Source organism: Pseudopipra pipra, chromosome 13 (genome assembly GCF_036250125.1).
Source record: "Pseudopipra pipra isolate bDixPip1 chromosome 13, bDixPip1.hap1, whole genome shotgun sequence".
NCBI lineage: Eukaryota > Metazoa > Chordata > Aves > Passeriformes > Pipridae > Pseudopipra > Pseudopipra pipra.
Window position 1 is genome coordinate 155,747 of NC_087561.1, and position 16,906 is coordinate 172,652.

A 16,906-nucleotide genomic window follows, 5' to 3' on the forward strand; every position below is an offset into this window, starting at 1 on the left:
CACATTGAGAAACATGCTGTAAAAACACAAAAAGGGGAGGGAAAGAGATATGGGTCTGGTCCCTATATGTGTAAATCTACATTAATACTTCTTCAAAACAGGAACAATCACAAAGAAGCAATAAATAAACAGAAGCAAAAGAAACACACAAACAGTAACCAATACAAACCCAAAACTCCATGATTCAAACACAATAAAGGGTTTAAGAATGCATGTGTTAGGAGAGAATGAAACAGTGGCCACCGGAATGTGAATGAGAAAGTTGAGTGGAGATATGTATGTGTGTGAATGCAAATACACTTTACAGCAAGATATCTTAAACACTCATTCAACAACACTACCTCAAACAACACTACTTCAAACACAACATCTACAACCCAACACATTTCCCTTTCAAATAAAGACGATGCCTTTACCCAATCACACAAAATTACCCTCAGATAAAAGATTCTACACATCTACAAACCCTGAGTAATTCAAGGTTGCTTGAATATTGCACGAACCAATAAAGTTGTAAACAGCTCAATAAAGGCCTTGTGATGATAGGTCCTGGTTTTTATAAACAGTTAAGATAAGATTGGTTACATTAAGGATGTTTAAAAAATGTATTGTTTTACAATTTGTTAATTATTTAGAGAAGGGGAGATGTGGCAAGGAATTATGGGAGTTGTAGTTTTCCACGTTCTCACACATGCTCAGTCAATACTTGATTGTCATTGTTTGGAAGATCATGTGACATGCTTAAGCGCTGTATTTAAACCAAACTGTTTTGTAATAAACCTTAATTCTGCCCTGGCACTTGATTGTGTCACCGGCGGCGTTTGTGCCTTATTCACCACCTTACTCACACTTCACCTCACTCACACTTTACCTGAGATCTTCCCTCAAAACATCCCCTGCATGGGCTTTCCAAGTTCCCTCAGCTTTACCTCTCTGAAACTCTCAGTCCCCTCTGTGTTACCTCACCAAGGGTGACGGAGTTCAAGAAGCTTTTCCCTCAATAACTCTACTGAAACACCCTGCTGCCCAACACTCTGTATTACCTCTGTAACAGCTCAAAATCTGCCTTAGTGCGACTCCACAACCTTTTCTCGAGCTTCGCTAAAGCGCCTTTCACCTGCGCCCGCCTCACGGACCGGGGAGCGGCGGGAGACACTGCGGCTGAGGGGGCTGGGGGGGCTGAGGGGGCTGAGGGGAGGGCGGGAAAATCAGCGCAATGGCGACCGCCCCCCCCGCCCCGTCTCGTCTCCCTCAGGGCACCCTCAGGGATCCTCGGTAACCCTTCAAAGCACCCTTTTCGCCCTGTGTCCCTCACAGCCCCTAAAGGGACACAGGAGACACCCGCTTAGCCCTCGGGGCACCCTCTTCCCCCTCAGAGATCCTCAGGGACGCATCGGGCACCTGCCTCTCCCCTCAGCAACATGCGGGAAACCTGCCTGCCCCTCTGACACATAGCACATCCTCCTTCCCCTCAGTGAAACCGGGGGCACCAGCCTCCTCCTCTTGTGACCCTCAAAACCCCTCAGTGACATTCGGGACACCACATATTTTGACCCCCAAAATGTCCCCTACTCAGCTTTTCCCTCCAAGATTTTCAGTCTGTCCCTCACACTTTACCTGAGATCTTCCCTCAAAACATCCCCTGCATGTGCTTTCCAAGTTCCCTCAGCTTTACCTCTCTGAAACTCTTAGTCCCCTTTGTCTTACCTTACCAAGGGTGACGAAGTTCAAGAAGCTTTTTCCTCAATAACTCCTCTGAAAGACCGTGCTGCCCTTCTGACGCTGCTGCTGAACACTGTATTACGCCTGTAACAGCCCAAAATCTTCTCTAGAGCGACTCCACAACCTTCTATTGAGCTTCTCCAAAGCGCCTTTTACCTGCGCGCGCCTCACGGACCGGGGAGTGCCGGGACACTGCGCCTGAGGGGCCTGAGGCGGCTGAGGGGGCTGGGGGGAGGGCGGGAAAAGCAGCCAATGGCGACCGCCCCGCCCCGCCCCGTCCCGTCTCCCTCAGGGCACCCTCAGGGGGCCTTGGTGACCGTCCGGAGCACCGTTTTCGGCCTTTGGCTGAGGCACTTCACACCCACTAACCAGATTTTTGAGATGAATTTTGGAATGCTCGGGAAATTACAGAAGCATGAAGCCTGTGAATAACTTAGGAATATTTATGAAGGACTTGTAGTTAAAGGGCCTGTTAACCTGACATGATCCAGGTGCAATAGAGGAAAAAGGCAAAGGATTTCAGTGATGAAGAATTAAATTAATACAAGTAATTTATAGACAATAGGCCTAATTTAACTCTTTGAGAGATTACAGGTGTAATCCTACTGTGGAGATATCATATGCTTTAACTGTTAGCTTGTTAATCTAGCGAGCTCAATATGCTACTGCTCATTTAAAATAGCTGGCACTGTAGCACATACAGTCTGGAACTGATGGGTTAGAAAAATATTGCCAGTGAGAAATAATCATCCAGTGAGGCTGTTTAAAATTGTGTCTTCCAAAGGAAAGCACTCAAAGAAAAGTGATGCCAGTTTTATGCATCCCCTGGATTTAAATATAAAATCACCATGGACAAAATATGCAGATGACACAGAAATTTGACAGCATGACAGATAATGATGCTGAAGTCACACAGAGTAACATGGATAGTTTGGTAAAGAGAATAAACCCGTGCAGTTAGCTGCTGTTTTAATATATTCACATGAAGAGCTGTATGTCTAAAAAATAAAATTTTTAAGTATGGAGGGGAGAACAGTATCCTTGAAAACAGCAACTTTGAAAAGTGCTTATAAGTCATGTTGAACAACTGAGTCAACACACTGTTGTGTGTGTGAGGTAAACAGGATTAAGAAGACTTTTAAAATCTATTCAGGAAGGCAGTGTGTAGGAATAGGAAGGCAATTTTTTTAATGAAGCCAGTACTAGAATATTGCTTACAAGTCAGGTGTCAAGTGTTTCTAACAGTGGAAGAAATGAAGGCGGTGTAAGAAGAAAGCCACAAAGATTGTCTGAATGCTTGAAAAAAAGCCCTACTGTGAAGGACAGAATGAATGCAATTCGCTAAGCTTATGAAAAAAGAGTTTGAAAAGTAACTTGATTGTAGCAGAGAAGTACTAACACACGGAGAACATACCATGTATTAAAAGGCTTTTTAACCTCAGGGAAGAGATTCCTGTATCCTAAACCATTCAACAGCCAAACAGGCTGCCGCCCTGCTTACAGGGGTCTCCAACGCGGGCACACGCCCAGACCCTGGCTACAGACGGGTCGCGGTGCCTGTTATTTACATTTGAGTAAGCAAGACTGTGTGTTATAAATAAATCCCCGGAGAAAAGTTTTGCTGCCCTTTCTGCAAATAGTGTTATTATCCATAAATGGAAGAGAAAATTGGAGAATGCCTGTGCGAAATACTTTGTGGTTATTCAGTTTTAGTACCACGTATGCATGTCTATCCCCAGTCTTTGTTATGATAATTGCAAGGAGTTAACTCTGAATGGATCATCAATGGATGTGACCAGAGTGGGGAGCAGATGCTAAATATCGATCATTTGTGTGTGTCAGGTGTTGGATGGCATCTGCTTTAGCTGGAAGTAAGAACATCCAAAATTTACACAGACAGACCCCTTTTGGCCTCAGAACAGCTCCAGCCCTTCAAAAGCCACCACTATTCTGCTCCCACAGTTCCATCATTGAGAAGGCAACCACAATATTTCATGTATATTTAATACTAACATGAAATATTGATTAGCCTTTCCAGCTTTAAGTTCTGTTTAGCATTTTATCTCAAACCTCAGCTTGGCACCAAAAAAACTGCCACACAACTGGAAAGATTTCAGTCCCTATATCCAGGAAAACTACAGTCAAGTGAGTTGCTTCTTAAAATCACAATTAGAAGTTTATTTGCATAATCACCACTCCTACACTCTAAGTTATCTTTTCATTGCAGCAATACAGGAACTTTTTAAGAGATGTTAAAGGATTTGAGCCTGCATTATCTCATCACTCTTATGCAACCTGTCAGTAAATCAATGTATTGTGTATGACTGGACATGCCTGGCATATCCTTCCTAGCCGTCTACCCCAAGAGTAAAACCCACTGACATTCTGGGCATTTCAGATCCCACAACTCAACCTCCAGTGCAACACAAAGCCCTCATACTGCAGCATCCCATCTCTAAAAACAGTGCAAACTGGACCCAGCCCAGCCCCCTGACCAAGCATACAGGCTTTAAGGCTACCCCTTGGGCATCCCTGCCTGCCTGGACAGCCTTGCCCTGATGATCAGGGTACCCACAGCCTCTGCCACCTGCACAAGGGGCATGGGGGGTGAACAAAAGCAAAAACTCAACCCACACCAAGGTGGAGGATGCACATTGAGGCACAGCTGGAATTACACAGGAGGCATGAGTGGCACAGCACAGGTTCTGTGCCAAGGCACCCACTGCAGAACAGCAGCATGAGGAAAGAGCAAGAGTGCTTCAAGATGGGGACACAGCAGCTGGGGGAACAAGAGGTGTCCAAGGAAAGGCTAGAGCCAGCCTGCCACACCTGCACCCCCTGTGTCCTACCACAGGAGGAGGGGGCTGAATCTGAGCACACCGTGCTCATGGGCACCCCACCTGGGTACTGGCACTGTCAGCTGGGGGACACAGCCTGCAACAGTCAGGCCCTCACCCAGCTCTAGTGGAAGCTCTGGAAGCTGCAGGCCAAACAATCACACCTCAGTGCTCATCTGCACCAGAAATGATGCTTTAGTGTGCCAGCACCCTCCTTGCCAGCTGTGTGGGCAGGGAGAAGTTAATCTTCAGTTTCTCCCCAAGGTGGACAAACAGCTTACATCCAGCTCAAAGAATTGGGATGTGTTGTTTAAAAAAAATAATTTAAAAAGTTTACAGCTTGCAGTGTGAGGGGGAAAGGGCTTGTCTTCCACAGGTTCCAGCTACTTCATCCACTCCCCACCAGACTTCTTTGAAGAAACAATGTGCTGATACATTAAGAGCCCCTCTGAATAATAGTCACACTTCTGTCTTCTACTATGACTCCCTCCAAAACTCTACCTTTCAAGCCCAGAAAAAAAACCCTCAACCCCCACTTAAAATATGCATTTTGAAATCCTATTAAAACTGTTTTCTGCTATATTAACCACTGGCTAATCAACATCCTTTCCTGGCTTTAAGGAGAGCAGCTGCCAAGAAGTGACTTTCAACTCACTCACACAGCAGAGGTTTTGTTAGAGACATAACCCTGAAAGAGATGAGTTCCAGCTGAATGTTATGTCATGTTTTAAGATGTTAAACATTTTAAAATATACAAGTCACTTAAGCTTTAAACAAAGTGCTAAAATACAAAGACCAAAGCTTTGCCTTAATTAAGACAGTATATTAGTTCTGCTTATCTCTGCTTTTGCTGAAACAGGTGACATTACAGCTCACTTCACATGTCCATAGCCATTATTCCCTATTTCACACTAAACTTCCACCTTATTAGTCAGACAGGTTTTTTCCAGGGACAACTTTCATTTGAGCAAGCCTCATGTTTTAACAAGAGGAACTCTCACCAGTACCCATCTTCTCCCTAATGGAGTAACAGAACTTCACAATTCTTGTAGTTCCATAATTACAGGTATAAGATGTAGGAATTCCTCCTGTCTTTAAACAGTGCCAGTTCATCTCAGAGGGTTAAAAAAATAAAAATCACATCTTATGCAACAGACTAATAAAAACACTACATATCAGCATAACAAGCAATATGTAACTGGCAGTTCTGCTTGTGGAGGAAGTTTTGCAAAGCCTCCTGGTGTCAAGCATCTGGAACACCTCAGCATGCTGTAAAGTAATAGCCCAGCTCCTTGCTTGCAGAAGAATCAAGTGTGTATTCCAGATACTTAGCACTGCTTTCCCTTGTGTCAGCAGCTCCTGTGAACTGGTCCAATCCATCCGGACACCTTCCATCTCACAACAGTGGTATACTTGAAGAAAGGGACACAAGTTTCAGTCTATATATGTGGAGGATTAAATGCAACTAGGCAGGCAGGATAGAACCATAGGAAAGTCCTTCAGGAACATCCTTGTTCAGTCATTTTGTTTGCTAGAGTTGCATCTGTGACACAGAAGTGCTTACGTAGGTCTGTGGGCTCAGAAGGGGGCTGCAGAAGCCTTCCAAATTCCAGAGGCACAAGGTGGGGATACTTCTATGTCGCGACGGAAAGCTCTAGACACCTCAATGTGAGAATCCAGGAACTTCGTTTATTGTAGATTGACAACAGCTTAATATACACTCTATAATAGGTTCATGAATATTACAGAAATTAGGCTCATTATTGGTGCTCAGTTAGGTGCTGATATCATCTTAACTGTCTTTCATTGTTTACACAGGTGGCTCGTTAAGTGTCTCTGTTTTGGTAATGCCTAGCTCCTGTTCTTCAGCTCAATTTAGAATACCCAAGGACGTTGCTGCTTTCTCACGGCCCTGCTATCTCAGACTTTCTCATGGGCCTAGTCAGACTGCGTCTTATACTTTAGCAGCTCATCCATAGCCTTAGCCATGTTCATATGTCCTCGCATTTCTAACCAATCCTCTACACTTCTATATATCCAGAGTCAGCTGAATGAAGCAAACAGCTAAAAAAATTCCTTTGACTTTACCTGTGTTATCAAATATACTCAATAGCAAGATCACTGCATCTCAGCTGTCTGTGCTGACACTTCACAGAAACCAGGAGAACATTATCAGCTGCATTTCACATTCTCCTTCTCATCAGCATCTGAATAGGTGTGTAGTGAATCCTTTGGGGAGAAAGAAGACATGAAAAAAAAAAAAAAAGGAACAGATTTCTTTTGTGCCCACTTCCCCTTCATTCCTTACTGCAAGAGGAAGACCAAAGAATCTCAACCTATCCTTTCACCCACAGTGCCAGGTAGTTTTATACAATCCCAAAACTACTGTAGCTATTTTACCACCAAGAGCTGCCCTGCCACATGCTCTCTCTGCAGTTTCATCTCTCCTGCCACTACAAGTTTTAATTTGAATGGTCTTGCTTAGGAAGAAAAAGAAGCATCTCAGGGCCAACACCTCTCATCTTGGTAGCACAAAGCAGGCTTTGCTAGCATGAGGTTTTTCTTTACCTGGGTTAAAAGCTGATGACGCCTCAGCTGTCTATAGAAGTGCAGCACAGAAGGATCAGCTCTCACTACTTTTGGGTCAAAATCCAGAACACGGAGACCTGCAAGGCTGCGGGCTCGGGAGAGGGCTACGTAAGCCTGCCCACTTTCAAAGACACGAGACAGGGAGATTTCCACACAATCTAAAGACATGCCCTGCCAAAGACACAGAGAACTTTGTTACAGAACAAACAAACAAGAACACTGTGCTGTACCAACACTAACCTGTGAGTCTGTCAAAGGTACCGTTCTTGGTGTAAGGGCTTGATTAAAAAAAAAGAAAAAAACAAAGAAGTCTTTTGTTTTACTGTGTAACTGATTAAAAGACGAGAATCAGAAAGGAAAGGCAGTTTCCTACTGTCAGTAAATTGCTAGCAGATAGTAGAATCCACTAACTCCAGAGAACCTCTTGTTGCATGAAACTCCATAAATCCCATCTAATCAACACAGCAGGGAAAGAAATCCTGCTGGTTTCACTCCTAGTAGTTAACTAGAGCAGTCACCATTCTCAAGCAGTCCTCAGGCAGATCAGAGAGTTTGGGTTAGGCCTGTCTGCAGGGCTGTCCTGGGCACAGCAGAATTTACAGCCTGCCCTGGTTTAAACAGTGGCACAGGAACAATAAGCAGTGGCATGGGAACAAACTCACAGGTTTCCAAGACCAGTATTCATCAAAGTGTATGAAGCCTTCTGGAAGGCAAGGAACTTTGAGAAAGTTACACTGTTACATTGAAAAAAACCAAACACACACCACCATCAGCCCAAAGAGAGCTGTGGCTCTGGCAGCTGCCTCAGTTATACTGTAAACCTCAGGGTCTCTAGTGCTGATGACTCTCAAGGAAACACTGCTCTCATCAGCCCACAATGGTAAATAATGCTGCTTTATAGTCCAACACCAACTATGCAGATGGCAGCACCCCATGGAAACTCCAGCAGTGTATCTAGTCCATCTGTGACCCTATAGGCAGGTATCATGAGCAGAAGAGGTGCAGCTAAACACACATATTCTGGAGTTCCCCCCCCAACAAGGGCCTTTCAGCTTTCCCTTCTGTTTTACCAGCAATGCAAGCTCACCCAGGAAATAAGGCTTATGATGGTGTGCAAGTCTTTAGACAGCTGTATAAGGACACCCACCTGACTCTTGTGAATGGAAATGGCCCATGCCAACTTTAAAGGCAGCTGTTGACGACTCAGGTGAACTCCTGATGGTCCTTTGAAGACCCATTTCTCCATTCTTATGACCTGTGTGACCCCACAGAGAAACCTCACCTTAGGCAGCCCTGTAGGAATGGGAGCAGGAGAGAAACAGAGATGTATTCCTGACACTCAAAAGCCAGGAAGTCAGCAGCCTAAGAACACTTTTTTCCCCCCCTCCTAAACCAAACCTAAACCCGCAGACAGTAAATAGCATGCACTGAAATGATGTTTGGCACCTACTTAAGGCAGGAGAATTAAAGCCAGGTAATTTATCAGCTGAGATGCAGAGAAAAATACACATTGCAGGTAGCAGAACATTATTCTTTGAGAAAAAACAAACAAAAACTTGCTTGAACAAAAGAAAACAGGAAATGCAAATGAGCACCCACATCTAGACAACACAGAAAAGCAAACACAAGAGGCCCATAGATAGCTACAGCTGATGCAGTGCATGACATCACAGCTGGTGAGAGCCCCAAGCCTGCAGAGATCTCCTCCCTGCTTTCCCTCTAATTATTCTTACCAGGCAGTAAACAAAGTTGAGAAGTCATCAGCCATCAATGAAAAATCGTTTTGTTATTTTTCCCCCTCTTCCTTCAACAAGAGATCAAGAAGCTCACTTACCCTTCTGTTCACTTTCAAATCCTACAACAACGCCTCGTGCCCCGTTCACCAGCCCTTGAGACACATCCAGATTCTTTGCTAGCATCACCTACAGAGAAAAAGAAAAATCCTTCAGTGCACTGGGTTTTCAGCCTGTTCAGCCACCTGCAGTTAAGCTTCTTTCCAGGAAGCATAAGCACATCAGGCTGATAGGACCATATCATCCTATCCTGCCTACTGCAGGAGAGAGCACCATCTCCAACTGAAATTATTTCATAGCCTTTCCTTCCTAGGATTCCCAGCTATTTTACAGCATTGAACACTTCACTTGAGCTGCTTCCATCCACAGCTATGAGCTGCCTATGCTCTCTGCTACTGAAAGCTTCTAAACCTGATTGGAAAAGTGTGTCAAAGTCACAGCAATCATCATTGTCCCCAAGACATGGACTACACTCAAATCAAACTCATTTTCTGTTTCGATAAGATTCCAAGCAGAGAAAATATAAAAGATTGGAACAGAATCTTCTGTTGGCCTGGCATAGACATTCTATATTGAATCTGCATTCTGTGTATTAATCTACTCTATATATTTATCTGATATTCCTTTATTTTTCTTATACCATTTGATCTGCTGTTCTATTCCATGTGTATGTACACATACTTACCTGAGCTCCAAGCTTCAGCTCAACTCTACCACCCACAGGACACTTGAGCATCAATTAACTTCACTAGCATTGGGTCACTATCCAAAGCCTCAAATGTGTGCACTTCTGTTAAGGAAAGAAAGACATAACAAATTGCAGCTGTTGAACACATTATACACAGCATGACAGGAGGCTCAGCATTTATTTCTAATAGCAATTTCTCTTTTAATATCCATTCTGCTCTGCTGCTAGGACATCTTCACACAAACCTTGTCACATCTAACAACAGAGAGCTCACTATTGCCTCTCTTCCCAACAGAATTTGCAGAGCATGAAAAGGCACAGGAATCAAAGGCCAGCAGTAAATAAGAACTGAGCAGCCAGCATTTTGAGCACATGACTAGTTTCATTTGCTGCCAACATCAGATCACTAAAGGAAGTATCCAGAAAATATTGCCAGAAAGGGAGGCAAAAATTGAGAAAGCCCTTAATAAGATGCTATAGAAAGAAAAAGCAGAGGTGTGAAGGCAATAAATGACCAACCCTGTTTCATAGCAATCAATGAGCTTGCTGTCTATTACATACCAAGAAGTGACACTGAATATTTAACAAAAAAACTGAATTTTTCCCCAGGCAGCCGAACTCCAACACACAGAGCTTTGACTGGTGCTGCAGTGCATGACAGAACACTAGTTCTTCCTGACACCACAGTATCCCCACTGTATCCACTCAGAGCTCAGCCCCAGAGCCAGCAGTTTCCACCAGGGAGTTCACCTGATAGCTGTTGCAAGCGTCTCTCATTAGTTATTTCGACATCATTTTTATGGGTGCCCCAGGGCCGGGGGCCTTGGAGGATTTCCGGTCGCTCTCTACTTCCGGTGACCGAGTTTACCCAAATTAGCGCCTCTCCTCGCTAATTTCTGCGCTTTCACCCCAAAAAATCTTCATGTTATTCCCCCCACACACACCCCGGGAGGGACGGGAGACCGCGAGTCCCGCCCTGCCGCCGGAACCGGCCCTTAACTCGACCAGGGAGCGCTGCACCGGCACGAGAGCCACCGCGCATGCGTCGCCGGTCCCTCTCCTGGCTGCCCTCAGTTACCACGTGATCGCCGGCGTCTTGCCAACGACTGCGCACGCGCCGGCGTCGCCACCTTGGCTCCCCCCCCCACCCCGCCGCCCGACCGCCCGGCTTCGCTTTCTTACTGCGGCTCCCCCTCCACTTTTTCGGCTCCCTGGGGTTCCCTCACCCACATTTTGGGGTCCCCTTCTCACATTTGAGGGGTGATGACCCCGAAATTTACGGTTCGGGGGGGGGGGAGGAGAGGAAACGGGGTGCCCAAGAAGGGGTTTCTTTTTATTTTTTTTTTTCTCTTTTATTTCATTTTCATTTTATTTCCTTTTTAGTTTTTTTGCCTTTTTTTTTTTAATTTTCTTTTCTATTTTATATTTCCTTTTTTATTTCGGTTATTTTTTATTCCCTTTATTTTTCATTTGCTCTCCCAGTGCACCCCAGTAACACCCAGTGCTCCTCAACAACCCCCAGTAACACCCAGTGCTCCCCAGTAAACACCCAGTGCTCCCCAACAACCCCCAGTAACACCCAGTGCTCCCCAAAAATTGACCCCAAACCGACCCAAATCACCCCAAAAGCTGACCCAAAACTGACCCCAAAACCTGACCCAAATCATCCCAAAAGCTGACCCAAAACTGACCCCAATCACCCCAAAAGCTGACCCAAAACTGACCCAAATCACCCCAAACAATGACCCCAAACTGACCCCAAAAACTGACTCAAATCATCCCAAAAACTGACCCAAAACTCTGCATTTATTTGGCATCATTTCCTCTCAAAAACAACATCTCCGATTTAGTTGATTGCTAAAGCCATCATTTTCAAATCATCTCAGGAATCAAAAGGGACTGGAAAACACACAAAAATCATTCCTGCACCCACCAAATCATTAGGAATTGGAACCCGATTCCCTCATCTCTCTCCTTGTTCTTCTTGGCTGGAAAACCTGATGATCCCCGCTGGCTATTTTTAGGCTGCTTTTCTTCCACAGCTCCTTTCCTCCCGGCTGAAACCTCCTGGCATATTCAGGGCTTAGCTGGAGGGAAGCCCCTCTGAAGTATTTCCTCTCGTGGCAATTCTGTGGGATGAAGAAGTAAAAAAAGCACATCAAGAGCTCCTTCTCCCCCCTTCCTTCGCAAACACCCTCCCAGTTTGTCCTTGGCAGCTCCATCCCCCCGGCACCCGCACCCGACGCTTCGGCTCCGCTGGCAAAGGGACAGCAAGTGCACAAGCAAGTTCAGTGCTGGGCAGGGGCTCCCTGGGGAACGGCACTTCAGTGCTTTAGTCCGTGGCCTTTCCTGCTGCCCTCCCTCCTGGAAGCAGAGGATGACCCGGCCCTTGTTTCTCCCACGCTCGCAGACCCAGGTCCTGCTCCCTTGGCCCCACTTTTCTTAGCAGACCCGGCATCATTTCCCAGGGTCCCCAGGAAACTTCTGCACTTGACCCATTGCTAAGTGCAGAGCACAGGGCAAGGGAAGGACAAATTTCTTGGCACCCACCCCCTGGAATTTTCCTTCTCCGCAGCACGCTCCCGTTCCCGCTGTCTCTGGAGGTGCCCGCACGAGTCCTCCTTCTCCCAGCACCTCAGAGAATGTCCTTTTCACCCAGGTCCTGCTTACCGTCGGCCAACAAAACACGCTGACAACATTTTTCAGGATGCCAGTGGAGAGATATTAGAGCACACTGCACAGGGAAGCTGAGCCTGCCCCATCCCTGCACGTGTTCCAGGCCAGGCTGGACGGGACTCGGAGCAACCGGGGACAGTGGAAGGTGTCCCTGCCCACGGAAGACAGGCTGGCCTTTGAAGGTCCCCTTCAAACCAAATGGCTCTGGGATTCCCCTCCAAAATCACTACCAAAGGGACACAGCAATCAAAGCAGAGGGACTGCACTCCCAGCTTTTCTTACCTGCAGGCACACACAGCACAGCAGCTTGCTAAAGGTAAGGTTTCTATCTGCACAGAAACCCAGCAATGAACACCTGCTCTAAGGGGACAGAAAGCTGCTTGTGGATCCCAGACACAGGACAGACTCCATCAGCACCTACTCGCCTCATCTAAGGAACAGTGCAGCCAACAGCAGAGCTTTCTCATATTCTGATCTGACTGTTTCGCCTTTTCTAAAGTATTTCATTATTTCTAGTAGGTCCACTGCTTTAGCTACACAGCGGGGTTTCTTCCAAACCTGTGACTGACACAGGACGAGCTGAGTGTGACCAATCCCACAGGAACTAAAGCCCTGCTCCTCTAACATGGAGCTGCTTTCACATTTCTGCTGTGAGGACAAAGAAGCGCTGTACTACTTCACGAGGCAAACTCTTCAGAAAACTTCTGCAGTAAACTTTATCTTCCTGGGGAGGTACCTGCCAGTGTGCTGCCCTGCACACACACGCTGCCCATGTCCTTCCACAAGTGTTCCAGCTGCTCTCTCTTTTGTTTATTTTGAGCTTTCTCCCGTAGACAAAGATTTACATGTGGATTCTGAGAACATTTAAAACATCAGGAGAAGAGAAACCTCACCCAAACCCAGCAGCCTGTCCCCCAGTCAGAGAGCAGAAGTCACTACGCAGGTCTTACATTTCAACTCAGGTTACACAGAACTTCTGACTAAGCATGGAAAGCAACCTCCAGTCAGGTGGGATTCTAGGACGTTTTCAGCAGCGCCGGGAAGCCAAACTCTGTGTAGCTGTGCCTGCAGAGAACTGTCCTTTGGACAGCCAGAACTCAAGGTGAGCAGAGCTACTGATTTTGGCACTGCAATTCAGTCTTTCTTACTAAGTCAAACTAGTACTCTTCACTGGTGCAGGAAGATACAGGGATAGTCTCAACAAATCCCTTTGGAAATTTATTTTTAAGAACTCTCTGTCCATCTGAATGGAAGACACAATCTTATTTCCCAATCATTTTCACACAATTAGCTCAAATACTAGCACTAAACCAGTGAGCAACATCTGTTTTACAAAATCTTTAGTTTTGTAAAGATATGCTCCACCACATCTAGGAAAAAAAAGGCAAATGGTGGACTCCTTCAGGACAGGAGTTTTCCCACAGTGAGTACGACTAGTAAATGAAATGTTAGACCCTCTCAACATAAAGGCAATTGTGTGCACAAAAGTGACCCAAGATACACTGTTCAGGTGTAAAACAGCTAAAAACACTTACCAGTGTTTTTCTCAGGCGCTCGTATTCTGGCCGATACTCTCTGAAAAGGTGAATAAAGGGAGTGCATTCAGTCTGAAAAACACATGATTTGTATTGCATAAGGATCATCCTGGAGGCTTCTTTTTACTCACAAAAAAAAGTTTTCTCTAGGCTTTCATGTTTGAGAGACATTTCAGAAAGACAGTACTTTTTTCCCCAGATTTGGATTCTGAAACCAATGGATGCAAAATCAATGAACATACTTCATTAAAACAGCAACAATTCAAAACTTGGTATGGAACTACAAGAAAAAAATTACTTCACAGACTTGCTGGCACAGATAGCTTTTACTTTTTCACGGAACAGCACAAAAATTCATCTCTGAATAGTTCCTTTTTACTGCTGCTTTTTATGCTGATACTGGACACCCTAAGCTACCTTGGCTATGGCAACTGTACACTCCTTCAAATCAAAGGAGCAGACTCATGAATCAGGACCTTCAGGAAGTGGTCACTGGGTCGCGGACCAGAAGTTATCCCCTTACCTCTCCTATTCATCTACAGCTTTAGAAAGCTGGGTAAAAATCTCCCCCAGTCCTGTGCCAAACACTGCAGAAACACCAACCACCTGGAAAAGAGAACACACCAGAACTAGAGAGTAACTGAGCCAGATTTTTAATACAGAAAAAAAACCAAAATAAAAACAAACAAACAAACAATCCCCCACAACGACAACAAAAAAAATCAACACCACCGAAAAACCCAACAACAACAAACTACTAATCTAAACCTAACAACACCCATTTAATCAGCACAGTGGCCTAAGAGTGGGCAGTAACACTTCTGCTTCTGTCCAGCCCGCTTTCAAACTCTTCCTCCACTTGCTGTTCATGTTTGTTACTTCTGCTTTTTGGTTGTCGGTGATTTTGTGTTTGGTGAGTTGTTAGGGCATTTTGGGGGGCGTTTCTTTGGGGAAGGAGGTTTGTTTGGTATTTTGTAACACTGTAGGGCAATTCAAAAGAAAGGTCAAGTCTTTCTGCTGTTTACTTGTTTATTGTTAATAACCCAAGTTCTCATTCTGCATCTAGGGTTATACGTGGTTAGCAAGTATCAGTGTACTAGAATTAAAGTGCAAAAGAGACAACAAGAACTGACCTTTTGGCTCTGAAATAGTCTAATACTTTTTATTTAGCCAAAGCACATTTAAAAGGTCCCCAGAACAGCAAGAGAGGGAGAATTTAATCAGTTGCTATGACAATACATTCAAAATGCACATCTACTTTCTAATTTCAACTTGTCTCTCATTACACTTCTGGCCATTTGTTCTGCTTGTATTAAATCAATTCTCTAAAAATACCTTGAATTAAGACTATTACCAGCCAGAATCCTACACCCTCTAACGAAAATTCTCCCTCTTTTTCATAGGCAAGACAGTCTCAACTACTGACTTCCAAATGGAAGACCTTTCCCAACACAGCCTTGCATTTGATCATTAATACAGTAAATATGCAGACAGCTCTCCAAAGGATTTTAAGCATTAAGGCCAGGCGCTGTGCCAATATATATAAATATTTATACTTTCCCTGCACTTCAGTACAAGCTGCCTTTTACTCCGTAATCCTCCTCATATGACCTGCTCTCCATCCAGTGCTCCAACAGTCCTGACAGGCAGATAAACATGACCTGATCAGCAAATAAGGAACAGGATGTATGTTAGTTCTGTATATGGGACCACTACAATCCCTTTTGAAATTCTGTATATTGTTCCACATAGGACACTCACAATAGTTTTGGTTTGGCTCTGTTATCATTATCTACATGAATGGAATCATTTCGTTCCTGTAATATCCACACAGCCGAGAAGGCTTGCTTTTTCTTTAGTAAAAGCTGATGACAAACACAATCAGCTAAAACCTTTAGCACAGACTATGGGATCATTAACAGCCTCCAGTGTATACTGTTGTCAGAGAAACAATTAATTTGTCCTCTCAAAACCTGGTTGAGTGGAATAACAATCTTCTTCTTGCACAAGCAAATATAAAGGGTTTTTTTGTTCATTTATTTGCTTTGGAGATTCTTTCCCTTCTTCCTATGCAGTACATTGCCCAACTGTACTTGACACTTTCAGAACAAGGAAAATTACCTCAGGTGGGAAATGCTGCAGCAAAGAACACTGCCTCTTACCAGCCTATCTGAGCTTTCATCTTGTGATTAATCACAGTTCAATATTAAATTATTCAGGCTGCCATTCAGTGTGACAAGCTGCAGTGTAACAAGCTGCAGCGTGACCTCAACACAGGTCATCAACAGATTACAGTTCCAAAGGGCAGTGCAAAGCCCCTTTACAGAAGGACAGAATGGTGGGGGTTGGACAATACCTCTGGAGATCATCTAGTCCAGTCTCTCCTGCTCAAAAAGCGGGATTAGGCAGAAGAGGTTGCTCACAACTTTGCCTGAGCAAAAGTGTTTTAAGCATCTCCAGGGATGGAGACTCCACAATTTCTCTGGACCAGTCCAGAGGAGAACTTCTTAAGTTATTGTTTTCAGTGGGAAGGTAGGGACAGAAACAAGCGATCCCAAAACTTCAAACTCATCCCCACAGCGGTCCAGAGCAGCTCGAGACCAGGCTCCTGCCTTCCCAGGGCCAGGCTCTTCTCTCTGCCAGGCACCCACCAGCCGGGCACTGCCCTGCCCGGCGGCCCCGAGCGCTTCAGGCGCCGGCCCGGCCAACGCCTCGCTCTGCGCGGGCGCCGCTTCCAAAATCACTACCCAAGAGACACAGCAATCAAAGCAGAGGGACTGCACTCCCAGCTTTTCTTACCTGCAGGCACACACAGCACAGCACGTTGGACATAAAAGCCACAGGGTTAGTCCTGCCAGAGGCGTCCGGCACACCCACGGCGACCGAAGGAAAACAGGGAGCCTGGGAACACGGAGTAAAAGACACCTTAATTAGGACTACACTGAGCACTAGCCAGGTCATTCCCACAGACAGCTTCACCGTCCAGTCACACAAAAAGCACTGACCTACCAGGGCCCCAGTTAGGATGGCTCCTGACGCTGACACCTCCCTTTGCCCCGGGGGATC

General features: G+C 45.3%; 2 protein-coding genes across 5 annotated transcripts in view; both read right to left on the minus strand.

Annotated features, from left to right (window-relative positions):
• Nucleotides 1–5,261: 5,261 nt before the first annotated feature.
• Nucleotides 5,262–10,646, minus strand: LOC135421230 (ATP-dependent DNA helicase PIF1-like). Of its 3 annotated transcripts, none has more exons than XR_010433930.1 (7): nucleotides 10,380–10,646; nucleotides 9,627–9,731; nucleotides 8,983–9,070; nucleotides 8,296–8,441; nucleotides 7,128–7,319; nucleotides 6,648–6,788; nucleotides 5,262–6,221 (listed from the first exon to the last, which is right to left on the minus strand). XR_010433930.1 is itself a non-coding variant. In XM_064669472.1 (6 exons), the coding sequence occupies exons 2-6, from the start codon at nucleotides 9,675–9,677 to the stop codon at nucleotides 6,732–6,734; spliced, it is 534 nt and encodes a 177-aa protein (XP_064525542.1). In that variant the 5' UTR covers nucleotides 9,678–9,731; nucleotides 10,380–10,645; the 3' UTR covers nucleotides 6,633–6,731. The 3 variants fall into 3 exon arrangements, 1 of the variants encoding a protein (XP_064525542.1); XR_010433929.1 differs by having other exon boundaries at nucleotides 5,262–6,281; XM_064669472.1 differs by lacking the exon at nucleotides 5,262–6,221 and having other exon boundaries at nucleotides 6,633–6,788; nucleotides 10,380–10,645.
• A 771-nt stretch (nucleotides 10,647–11,417) lies between these two features.
• The window catches only part of ZC4H2 (zinc finger C4H2-type containing), a 69,022-nt gene continuing 63,533 nt past the window's right edge, over nucleotides 11,418–16,906 (minus strand). For both annotated transcript variants that reach the window (XR_010433934.1, XR_010433933.1), the window contains one exon: nucleotides 11,418–11,758. The gene's annotated coding sequence lies outside the window, so the exon portion shown is untranslated. The remainder of the gene's footprint in view (nucleotides 11,759–16,906) is intronic.